General features: G+C 40.7%; 1 protein-coding gene across 1 annotated transcript in view; it reads left to right on the forward strand.

The window, feature by feature from the left end:
- LOC115105565 (UV radiation resistance-associated gene protein-like) overlaps positions 1–13,248 on the forward strand; it is a 149,293-nt gene that overhangs the window by 15,631 nt on the left and 120,414 nt on the right. The window contains exons 4-6 of the mRNA XM_029627747.2: positions 4,588–4,749; positions 4,896–4,970; positions 5,085–5,170. Coding sequence (XP_029483607.2) covers positions 4,588–4,749; positions 4,896–4,970; positions 5,085–5,170 — 323 coding nt within the window. The remainder of the gene's footprint in view (positions 1–4,587; positions 4,750–4,895; positions 4,971–5,084; positions 5,171–13,248) is intronic.

The following is a 13,248-nucleotide window of genomic DNA, read 5'->3' on the forward strand; positions in this document are numbered from 1 at the left end:
GTCACTTTACTTGGACTCAGAAAATGCACTTTATGACACTGTCATGAAGCATTATGACCCTCCTGTGTCACTTTACTTGGACTTAGAAAATGCACTTTATGACACTGTCATGAAGCATTATGACCATCCTGTGTCACTTTACTTGGACTCAGAAAATGCACTTTATGACACTGTCATGAAGCATTATGACCCTCCTGTGTCACTTTACTTGGACTTAGAAAATGCACTTTATGACACTGTCATGAAGCATTATGACCATCCTGTGTCACTTTACTTGGACTCAGAAAATGCACTTTATGACACTGTCATGAAGCATTATGACCATCATAATTATATAAGCCAGATAGGCCGATCACATGCATGCCCTTTATGTCAGTCAAAAAGAGGGTGTCTTGTCCTTCTCCTGAAATCTGCTCTTGCATTCATCCCAGTCATCAGCAACAGAGCACTAGAGTAGGTGCATGTCTGACATCAATGTGTGCGCAATTATAATTTCATATGGTCAATTTCAGAAAATGTTATATAGCAAACATACTGTTGACAAGTAGACCATGGTGTAATGGAATGGTTTGCCTTGAGTGGTAGGTTTTGTGTGTTTTGACACTTTTATTTAGGTGTCATAATAACCAGCCATAGAATAGCGCAATATATGTCATAACAGGTCTAAATGTATGTCATGACAGTGTTATGACCATTATTATACAACGGGTGGGTTTAATCCTGAATACTGATTGGTTTCAACGAGTGGCGCGGCGGACTAAGTCACTGCATCTCAGTGCTTGAGGCATCACTACAGACACACTGGTTCGATTGCAGGCAGTATCACAACCGGCCGTGATTGGGAGTCCCATAGGGCAGCGCACAGTTGGCCCAGCGTCGTCTGGATTTGGCCGGTGTAGACCGTCATTGCGAAGAAGAATTTGTTCTTTAACTGACTTGGTTGAAAATAAAATATAAAAGCGCATTCCAGCGGTTGTCTATTACACAAGTTACCACCGGCTAAATCTATTGACGTTATAAATGCCACTGTCTCATCAGCCCAGGCACTATAAAACACATGTAGACATGATCTCACATTTTCTTTTAGACTAACATTTAGTTTTCAACAGTGGAGATTTGTATACATCTTAATGTCTGTATCTTCGACATTTGCAACATTGTTTCAATATTCAAATTCTGTCTCCAACTGTCCCATAGGAGTCGGGACGAGAGAGAGTGGCAGGCAGCGTTAATCAATCAGTCGAACACACGAATCAGCTGGCATTTTAATGAATATATACAAAGAAATTTACATTTTTAAAAAAAGGTCAAACGAAACTAAGTGTAGCTAGTTTGCAATGATTGTGTTAGCTGTGTTGTTGGCTAGCTCCTGTGAACAAAAGTGTCCTGACGAGAGAGCACATTTTCTATGCCAGGCGACATTTTCTATGCCAGGCGAAATCGTGCCTCATTAACGACAGCTCATTGTTATGGATGTATCCAAATAAATGGCACTAGAAAACAGTTTAAACAAATGCAGCTACTGTTGTTATTATTTCTGCACTGTTTCACGTGACTAAGTTATTCGTAGTTGGCTGGCTAGCTAGCAAGCAAAGGGATAAGAATGTCAGCCAATATGGCAATGGAACATTTAGAACGAATGACTGGGTTGCGTCCATAGATACAGAACAAAAATACTGAATGACTGGGTCGCGTCTCTCGCAACCGAAACGACCAGCCCCTTGGCTAGCAACCCTAGATTTGTTTTGGGACTATATATTGTGGAAGGATGAAATAGTTTGAATAAATTCATCAACTAATTTTGATTTTTCAATAGTTGAATATGTTGGTAAACGTGATAAAGCCCCCGAAGCCGGTGTTTTGGAGGATATATTGGCACGGTTAACACCGGCCCTCGACCAATAACACCCATGCCAATATATCCTCCAAACACCAGTTCTTTGTGCATTATCACTATATTATGACAGGTTATGACAAGTTGTCAGCTGTTATGACATGGTTATGGTGTCAAGTAAAGTTTTACCTATGTTTTCTTTAAATAAGCTTTGGTGTACAATTAAAAGTCAAATACACTGCATTTCTAACAGTCAACCATAATGTAATGAATTCAGGCCTTGTGAAATTATACCTAGGCTAAATATAAGCCTTCCACAACCACAAGACCCACAAATAATGTCATTGTTTTATCAAAATTGTATAACCTGCTTTTTTGCAATAATCACTGATCTGGATTTCAAGTCTGTCTATGAGAATGCCCTTTTTGTTACACATTTAATGAGAACCATGCATAATGCACATTCACTAATAATGTCTACCTTCTTGTAGCAGGCATTATTTATGAGACTTGCTAACACTGGTCTCCTGAACAATCTCTGAAGCACAAGCCCATGTGCTAGTGAGTAGCCAGCTAATCTCTTAAATTGAATGTTTAGCCAACATGGATGTATTTGCTAGCTAACAAGGTTGGTAGAACAGTTGAATTGTTATGATCACACCTTTCTGTCTGTCTCCAACTGTTTGAACAGCATGCTAGCCTGTCTACTTGTTAAAATGTTGAATTCAAGTGGCCTACCTTGTTTCTCAGAATGAGAACGAGTTGCCAATTCCTTATATAATTGTGTTTTATGCTTATTGCATATTTATAAAACAGACTAGACGGCTAGTGTAACAGTATTTGGCTAAAATGCTGCTAGCGGTACATGGTCCCGCAATAACACGTGCAACAAACTGAGCATTAATTTTCCAGAACCAATGTTCATTGATACTACCATTTTTATTAGTGTCTGTTCTGCATGCAATTGGAGGAGTTAACCTTTAACTTCTCTATTATAGTAAAATAATGTCTAAATGTGTTTTGGTGTCCATATGGCTGATTTCAAATGCATGCTTTTCAACCGTTCGCTGCCTACACCCGCACGCCCGACTAGCATCACCACCCTGGATGGTTCCGACCTAGAATATGTGGACATCTATAAGTACCTAGGTGTCTGGCTAGACTGCAAACTCTTCTTCCAGACTCATATCAAACTCTCCTTCCAGACTCCAATCCAAAATCAAATCTAGAGTCTGCTTTCGATTTCGCAACAAAGCCTCCTTCACTCACGCCGCCAAACTTACCCTAGTAAAACTGACTATCCTACCGATCCTCGACTTCGGCGACGTCATCTACAAAATAGCTTCCAATACTCAGCAAATTAGATGCAGTTTATCACAGAGCCATCCGTTTTGTTACTAAAGCACCTATACCACCCACCACTGCGACCTGTATGCTCTAGTCGGCTGGCCCTCGCTACATGTTCGCCTCCAGACCCACTGGCTCCAGGTCATCTACAAGTCTATGTTAGGTAAAGCTCTGCCTTATCTCAGTTCACTGGTCACGATGGCAACACCCACCCGTAGAACACGCTCCAGCAGGTGTATCTCACTGATCATCCCTAAAGCCAACACCTCATTTGGCCACCTTTCCTTCCAGTTCTCTGCTGCCTGCGACTGGAACGAATTGCAGAAATCTCTGAAGTTGGAGACTTTTATCTCCCTCACCAACTTTAAACATCTGCTATCTGAGCAGCTAACCGATCGCTGCAGCTGTACATAGTCCATCGGTATATAGCCCACCCAATTTACCTACCTCATCCCCATACTGTTTTTATTTTATTGACCTTTCTGCTCTTTTGCACACCAGTATCTCTACCTGCGCATGTTCATCTGATCATTTATCACTCCAGTGTTAATCTGCTAAATTGTAATGATTCACTCCTATGGCCTATTTATTGCCTACCTCCTCATGCCTTTTGCACACAATGTATATAGATTATTTTTTTCTTCTTCTATGTTATTGACTTGTTTATTGTTTACTCCATGTGTAACTCTGTGTTGTTGTCTGTTCACACTGCTATGCTTTATCTTGGCCAGGTCACAGTTGCAAATGAGAACTTGTTCTCAACTAGCCTTCCTGGTTAAATAAAGGTGAAATAAAAACAATTCTGTTGTACCAAACCTCAAATGCAAATAGTGAGTTGAAACCGCTTGTCAGAGAGGAAGAAGTGATCTCTCATATTTGTGAGTGGCAGAGGAAGGGGCTTGGGGGGAGTGTCTGTGAGAGAGAAATGGAAAGGTACACACAGCACAGAAGGAGCGAAGGAGATTAGACCAAAAAGACTACTCTCATGAAAATAAAAAAAACTAGATTTTTGCTATACAGGCATTTGGAATGTCGCGCTAATTCGGTATATCGCCGGCTCTAGGTTAGAGTAACCTAGAGCTCCGTCTGAAACCCTGTGAGATTTTATGATGACAAATCACCTCAGGATATTGATGTTGGATTTGTAAATATTTGTCCAGACTTTTGTAAGTGGGACAACAGTTACATGACAGATAAATGAACATCCTGGTTCAGCACCATTTTGTGTGCTCGAGTCACTTTCACACACACTATTGACACACATTAGAATTTGTCATTTGAACAAATTAAACACTTGGTTGTTTTCATTTGCAATATTACTTGAACTAAAACTAATCAAAATGTTCCATCCCAGTGGGATCATTCATTCAGCTGCATAATCCCTTGTCTTGGCCTGTCTTTGTCAGAATCCAACATGGCGGAGCCTGGACTTTGGCATGCTGCCGGACCTCCTTGACACATCTGTGTCCTGCTTCGTGGTGAGGATCTGGGGCGGTTGGGAGGAACAGTTCACACTCCTCATAGAGTGGAAGGTCAACCTGGATGGGCTCAGATACACAGGGCAGCAGGTCAGTGTGTAAACGCACACGCTCATAAAATGTAGGCTACTTTGGGATGTATGCTGACTAGCATCCATGCAGTCATCTAGACAATAACAGCCTTTCTCTTCTTTTAATACAGACATACTAAATGCCACTGCTTTGTTCCTCCACAGATCCGCTCCAGGAATCCAAATGAAATCATATTTGGATTGAATGATGGCTACTATGCAAGTGACTTTGATCATAAGGTACTGCTGACTTTGATCCAGGAATTATGTCCCTAATATAGACCATAAACATTCTATAATTAGTTTTTCTATTTTTCGTTTTGTTATTGTAAGGTTGAAATGTGCCTATTTCAGGACCACTCTGAAAGGAAGAAGAACAGTTTACTCCTTGTGGACCAGAGTTCAGTGAGGAACTCCTACAGTGTCTTCTCTCTGCTGAGGTGAAACAGGCCGCACCCACCAAACACTCTCACACACAAGACGCTGGACACGTAACAGCATCTCCCATAGGACAATGTGTCCTGCTAGTATGGAGCTATTGTATTTGAATTCCATCATTTTGAATTGGTATTTTACATTTACATTTAAGTCATTTAGCAGACGCTCTTATCCAGAGCGACTTACAAATTGGTGCATTCACCTTATGACATCCAGTGGAGCAGCCACTTCACAATAGTGCATCTAAATCTTTTAAGGGGGGGGGGGGTGAGAAGGATTACTTTATCCTATCCTAGGTATTCCTTAAAGAGGTGGGGTTTCAGGTGTCTCCGGAAGGTGGTGATTGACTCCGCTGTCCTGGCGTCGTGAGGGAGTTTGTTCCACCATTGGGGGGCCAGAGCAGCGAACAGTTTTGACTGGGCTGAGCGGGAACTGTACTTCCTCAGTGGTAGGGAGGCGAGCAGGCCAGAGGTGGATGAACGCAGTGCCCTTGTTTGGGTGTAGGGCCTGATCAGAGCCTGGAGGTACTGAGGTGCCGTTCTCAATTGGTATTATGATATTGAATTTAAATTTCCTATTTTTTAGTTTGTAGTGCACAAATTGAATCATTTAATTAATAAATTGAACTTGTATTTCATGATTTGAAACTAAATTTAATGAATTTTGCATTCAGTTTTAAATTAATGAATTAATATATTCAATTAGCATAGGGCCCCACAGTGGAGATGTCATAATACCCATAAAACTTAAGGTCAAGTAAGGAAATCGTTCCAAATGTTTTTCCATAATTCATTTTTTCAATAAGGGATTTTATAAACACTTAAAATAAGGGCTGTGTTTAATGTAGGCTTACCCTGGCTTGACGTTTTGATAACCTTGTAAAGCTGTTAAAAAAGCTATATCAATATATTAATCTCTATTTACTCTGATTTGAAAATGCTAATTAGCATAAAAGTAGACCTCATGCAAAACTATAAATCCCTGCAAGCTCCTGTATGTCATCTCTAGCTAACAGGTGTTGTGTCAATTGAAAACCTGCACAAGACAGTTCACAGAATTGTCAATTTAAGAAATTTTGACCATGTTCCTTACTGCATTTAACTAACATTAGATAGTTGATCCAGAGATAATGCCGAATTGAGGTAAAGATAATTATCGTCCAGATCATGGCATTTGTAGTTCTTTATGATAGCCACATAAGCAGCTAATTAGCATGTCATTTTTGGGGGGTTAATACAGGCGAATACAGTGCCTTCGGAAAGTCTGAAACCCCTTGACTTTTTCCACATTTTGTCACGTTACAGCCTTATTCTAAAATTGATCAAATGAATCCCTCAGCAATCTGCACACAATACTCCATAATAATTTTTCAGTTCTGCCCACACATTTTATATGGGATTGAAGTCCGGGCTTTGTGATGGCCACTCCAATACCTTGACTTTGTTGTCCTTCCATTTTACCACAACTTTGGAAGTATGCTTGGAGTCATTGTCCGTTTGGAAGACCCATTTGCGACCAAGCTTTAACTTCCTGACTGGTGTCTTGAAATGTTGCTTCAATATATCCACATAATTTCCACCCTCATGATGCCATCTATTTTGTGAAGTGCACCAGTCCCTCCTGCAGCAAAGCACCCCACAACATGATGCTGCCACCCCCCGTGCTTCACGGTTGAGATGGTGTTCTTCGGCTTGCAAGCCACCCCCTTTTTCCTACAAACATAACGATGGTTATTATGGCCAAACAGTCCTATTTTTGTTTCATCAGACCAGAGGACATTTCTCCAAAAAGAACGATCTTTGTTCCCATGTGCAGTTGCAAACCGTGGTCTGGCTTTTTTCTGGCGGTTTTGGAGCAGTGACTTCTTCCTTGCTGAGCGGCCTTTCAGGTTATGTCAATATAGGACTCGTTTTACTGTGGATATAGATACTTTTTTACCTGTTTCCTCCAGCATCTTCACAATGTGTTTTGCTGTTGTTCTGGGATTGATTTGCACTTTTCGCACCAAAGTTCGTTCATCTCTAGGAGACAGAACGCGTCTCCTTCTTGAGAGGTATGACGGCTGCGTGGTCCCATGGTGTTTATATTTGCGTAATATTGTTTGTACAGCTGAACGTGGTGCCTTCAGGCATTTGGAAATTGCTCCCAAGGATGAACCAGACTTGTGGAGGTCTACAAGGATTTTTCCGAGGTCTTGGCTGATTTCTTTTGATTTTCCCATGACGTCAAGCAAAGAGGCACTGAGTTTGAAGGTAGGCCTTGAAATGCATCCACAGGTACACCTCCAATTGACTCAAATTATGTCAATTAGCCTATCAGAAGCTTCTAAAGACTACATAATTTTCTGGAATTTTCCAAGCTGTATAACACACTCAACTTCTGACCCACTGGAATTGTGATACAGTGAATTATAAGTGAAATAGTCGGTCTGTAAACAATTGTTGGAAAATTACTTGTGTCATGCACAAAGTAGATGTCCTAACCGACTTCCCAAAACTATAGGTTGTTAACAAGAAATTTGTGGAGTGGTTGAAAAATGAGTTTTTATGACTCCAACCTAAGTGTATTTAAACTTCAACTGTAGGTATTCAAACCCTTTGCTATGAGATTCGAAATTGAGCTAAGGTGCATCCTGTTTACATTCATCATCCTTGAGATGCTTCTACAACTTGATTTAGGTCCACCTATCTAAGGTCCTACAGTTGACAGTGCATGTCAGAGCAAAACCAAGCCACGAGGTCGAAGGAATTGTCTGTAGAGCTCCAAGACAGGATTGTGTTGAGGGACAGTTTCTATGAAGGGTACCAAAACATTTCTCCAGCATTGAAGGTCCATGAAAACACAGTGGCTTCCATCATTCTTAAATTGAAAAAGTTTGGAACCACCAAGACTCTTCGTAGAGCTGGCCACCCGGCCAAACTGAGTAATCGGAGGAGAAGGTCCATGGTCAGAGAGGTGACCAAGAACCTGATGGTCACTCTGACAGAGCTCCAGAGTTCCTCTGTGGAGATGGGAGAACCTTCCAGAAGGACCACCATCTCTCCAGCACTCCACCAATCAGGGCTTTATGGTAGAGTGGCCAGACGGAAGCCACTCCTCAGTATAAGGCACATAACAGCCCGCTTGGAGTTTTCCAAAAGGCACCTAAAGACTTTCAGACCATGAGAAACAAGATTCTCTGGTCTGATGAAACCAAGATTGAACTCTTTGGCCTCAATGCCAAGCATCACATCTGGAGGAAAACTGGAACCATCCCTACTGTGAAGCATGGTGGTGGCAGCATCATATTGTGGGGATGTTTTTCAGTGGCAGGGACTGGGAGCCTAGTCAGACTCGAGGCAAAGATGAACGGAGTAAAGTACAGTGCGATCCTTGATGAAAACCTGCTCCAGAGGACTCAGGACCTCAGACTGGCGCGAAGATTCACCTTTCAACAGGACAACGACCCTAAGCACACTGCCAAAGACAACGCAGGAGTGGCTTCGGGACAAGTCTCTGAATGTTCTTGAGTGGCCCAGCCAGAGATCGGACTTGAGAGGATCTGCATAGAAGAATGGAAGAAACTTCCCAAATATAGGTGTGCCAAGCTTGTAGTGTCATACGCAAGAAGAATCGATGCTGTAATCGCTGCCAAATGTGCTTGAACAAAGTACTGAGTAAAGGGTCTGAGTACTTATGTTAATGGAATATTTCATTTTTTTTTAAATTATTAGCAAACATTAAAAAAACAACGTTTTTGGATCTTCATTATGGGCTATTGTGTGTAGATTGATGGTTAAAAAAAAACAATTTATCATTTTTAGAATAAGGCTGTTAAGTAACAAAATGTGGAAAAAGTCAAAGGTTCTGAATACTTTACGAAGGCAAGTTAAAAACACCTTGTCCTTGAGTGATTTACACGATTATCAAAATGTCACTCCAGAGTAAGCCTGCACGAAACCCCAGTTTCTAAAATCCTCTATGGGGAAAATGATTGGTGGAAAAACGATAAGAACCCTTTCCATGTTTGACGGCTAGGTATTCTGGGTATTATGACTCATGCTGTGGTACTCTATATGGTAAACATTGCATTCATTGTCTGTGTATCAGATTTTCAAACTATAATTTCAAGTTTATCAAAATTTTATATATATTCAATTTCTCAGATGCATCCAGAGACAACATCTTGGTACTTTGTCAGACAGGAAAGGTCGTTTCTGGCAGTTTCTGAAGCCTTTGTGTCATGTAGAATGTATTTTCTTCCAATGAATTTGGCTCTAGCATTTGAACTATTATGCATATATTTATCTTTGATTAACTTAATAATGGTTTGTTAACTTGATACACAGACGATTGATGCAATATTTACCTTTTTTAAATATTCAATTTTACTTTTATATTTTGAACCTGAATGCAATACTAATTCAATTCAGTTTCAAATCATGAAATACAAGTTCAATTTATGAGTTCATAGATTCAATTTGTGCATTAAACATTCCAAAATATTACATTCAAATTCAATATCCTAATACAAATTCAAAATTATGAAATTCAAATGCAATTTCTGTTGGCACTGAATTCGTTCCATACGCTAGCCTCTTGGCAAGTACGCTGTTTGACTGCCCTACCAAGGGCATACTCTGCCTGTTTACAGGCCAGGGGCACAACTTCCTTTAGCTAACTGAAAGGATTTTAATGGCAAAATATACTTCTGGAAGCAAAAGAATAGAAAACAGAAAATATCCTCATCACTGTCTTACCCCACTCATTACCTACTCACCAACATTCTTATCTCAGTAACTAGCAAAACACTCCCTTTCAACTGCAGATTTGTTTTGTTTTCTTTTGTATTTCACCTTTATTTAACCAGGTTGGCTAGTTAAGAACAAGTTCTCATTTGCAACTGCTACCTGGCCAAGATAAAGCATAGCAGTTCGACACATACAACAACACAGAGTTACACATGGAATAAACAAACATGCAATCAATAATACAGTAGAAAAATCTATATACAGCATGTGCAAATGAGGTAGGATAAGAGAGGTAAAGGCCATAAATAGGCCATGGTTGCGAAGTATGACTTACATTTAAGTCACATTTACATTTAAGTAATTTAGCAGACGCTCTTATCCAGAGCGACTTACAAATTGGTGCGTTCACCTTATGACATCCAGTGGAACAGCCACTTTACAATAGACTTGTGGAGATGACTTGCAACCAGCTTTGCTGTTTTATCTAATTGTCACTCTAAACATTCCTCAGACTTTCTGTCATTATAAATATTCCCCACATTGTCCATAAAATGGCGCCAGGAAACTGCCTCAAACGTCTTTATTATTATAGTCTGTTTTTGCTCCCAAGTCATTGAGAGCTGCCAAAATTCCTTTAGTCTTTAGTGTTTCTTGGACATAAAAGGACATATGTATTGAAAGCTATAATCAAGTTAGTTAAATAAAGGAACCTTGTCTTCATATTAAAGTAACAGATGGATAATCGCATTAGAATTATTGGGTTTAAATATTGGTGATGAGTGGCCATTTTTACTTCTTTATTCCACAAGGGGGTGCCAAACTATCACTTTCTGAGTTGGGAAAACACCAGGCAGTTTAGTAAGGACTTGGGAGGCATGGTTTCAATTGCTGTTTTCTCTATGTTGCAAAAACACAGCTCTGTTCTATATTTGAATGTGGGGTAATGTTAACACTACTTACAGGGTTTGAGTAGGGCTTGCCTTGGGGAACACCACAGTTCATTAGAATTTGGATCAAGCTACATTTAATTACACTTTTGCACTGCAAGGGGCACAATGTTTTGGACGGTTTATGACAAGTTCCTATAGTTAGGCTACATTTGTTAGTGGAGTATCCATCCTCTTCCTCAAGTTTTTACTATTTTTCTTGAGTCAGAGGGTTCAAGAATAAGATATATGCATTCCTTTATGTTATGCATCACTCCTGGCCCCAGCTTGAGGTGAGCTGTACAGTGTCAGGGTGAAGATTCCTCGAGCCCTAGGGGCTTCCTCTGGCCGATTACTGTTTTGTGTCTACGCCTGACTTGGGAATAGAAAATGGCCTCCAGGGTGCGTGAGTGATCTACACATACCAAAGTTTCACACCAATGCTGGGCCAACAACATACACCATTATTTATTTTTTAATATCACTCACTCAGAATTTGGGGGTTATTTAAGAGAAAATGGTGTCCCTACAGATTTGAGAGGGTTGAATCCTATTGCTTTATGGGCTCTGCTCAGTGCTGTTGAGTCCTACATTACTAAACTCCTTCCCCTGCTCTCTCCATCTCTCCATCCCGGTGGGGCTCTGAGGAATTTAAAGCAACTCCATTGTACCACTCCCTCTCATCTCCTTCTTGAGCCTGAGGCTCCTCTGCAGGCCTGTAGCTAGGCTGATAGACGCTGATGTGATGTGGCTCGTTGACTCTAACATGGTCTAGGTGTCTCTCCCTGCTCCCCTCTCTTTCTCTCTAGGGTAGACCTGGACAGGCTCTGGGTTGTGTCTTGGCTTCAGGCTGCGATGTGCTCACTGTTTAGGGCCTAGAGAGCCTTTTAACAGTGATTCATCAGATACATACATACATACTTCTATAGGGGTGTATGTAGACCAAAACCCCACCTCCATAGCATGGGATTGCATAGACACTTCTGGGTAGTTCTGAGTATGTTCATTTCTCTAAACTCTCGTGTTCGGAGTTCTCACTGTGATGTCTGGACTGGAGAGATGCCACAGGATTTCATTAGTTCAGGTGCATAGATAGATGTGTGTACATAGTTGTTAATATGTACAGTATCAGTCAAAGTTTTGGACTCGTTCCAGGGTTTTTCTTAATTTTTTACTTTTTTCTACATTGTGTAATAATAGTGAAGACATCAAAACTATGAAATAACACACATGGAATCATGTAGTAACCAAAAAAGTTTTAAACAAATCAAAATATATTTTATATTTGAGATTCTTCAAAGTAGCCACCATTTGCCTTGATGACAGCTTTGCACACTCTTTGCATCCTCTCAACCAGTTTCATGCGGTAGTCACCTGGAATGCATTTCAATTAACAGGTGTGCCTTGTTAATTTGTGGAATTTTTGTGGAATCAGTTGTGTTGTGATAACTGACAGTCCATCATTACTTTAAGACATGAAGGTCAGTCAATTCAGAAAAGTGCAGTCGCAAAAACCTTCAAGCCCTATGATGAAAGGAATACCCAGAGTTACCCCTGCTGCAGCAGATAAGTTCATTAGAATTACCAGCCTCAGAAATTGCAGCCCAAATAAATTCTTTACAGAGTTCAAGTAATAGACACATCTCAACATCAACTGTTCAGAGGAGACCGCGTGAATCAGGCCTTCATGGTCGAATTGCTGCAAAGAAACCACTACTAAAGTACACCAATAATAAGAAGAGACTTGCTTGGGCTAAGAAACACAAGCAATGCACATCAGACCAGTGGAAATCTGTCCTTTGGTCTGATGAGTCCAAATTTGAGATTTTTTGGTTCCAACCGCCGTGTCTTTGTGAGACGCAGAGTAGGTGAACGGATGATCTCTGCATGTGTAGTTCCCACCGTGAAGCATGGAGGTGTGATGGTTTGGGGGTGCTTTGCTGGTGACACACTTAGAATTCAAGGCACACTTAACCAGCATGGCTACCACAACATTCTGCATCAATACGCCATCCCACCTGGTTTGCGCTTAGTGGGACTATCATTTATTTTTCAACAGGACAATGACCCAACACACCTCCAGGCTGTGTGAGGGCTATTTGACCAAGAAGGAGAGTAATGGGAGTGCTGCATCAGATGACCTGGCCTCCACAATAACCTGACCTCAACCCAATTGAGATGGTCAGGGATGAGAGTTGGACCACAGAGTGAAGGAAAGGCAACCAACAAGTGCTCAGCATATGTGGAACTCCTTCAAGACTGTTAGAAAAGCATTCCAGGTGAATCTGGTTGAGATCATGCCAAGAGTGTGCAAAGTTGTCATCAAGGCAAAGTGTGGCTACTTCGAATAATCTAAAATGTATTTTGATTTGTTTAACATTTTTTGGGGGTTACTACATGATTCCATATGTGTTATTTCATAGT

The sequence above is a fragment of the Oncorhynchus nerka genome, linkage group LG22 (genome assembly GCF_034236695.1).
Source record: "Oncorhynchus nerka isolate Pitt River linkage group LG22, Oner_Uvic_2.0, whole genome shotgun sequence".
NCBI lineage: Eukaryota > Metazoa > Chordata > Actinopteri > Salmoniformes > Salmonidae > Oncorhynchus > Oncorhynchus nerka.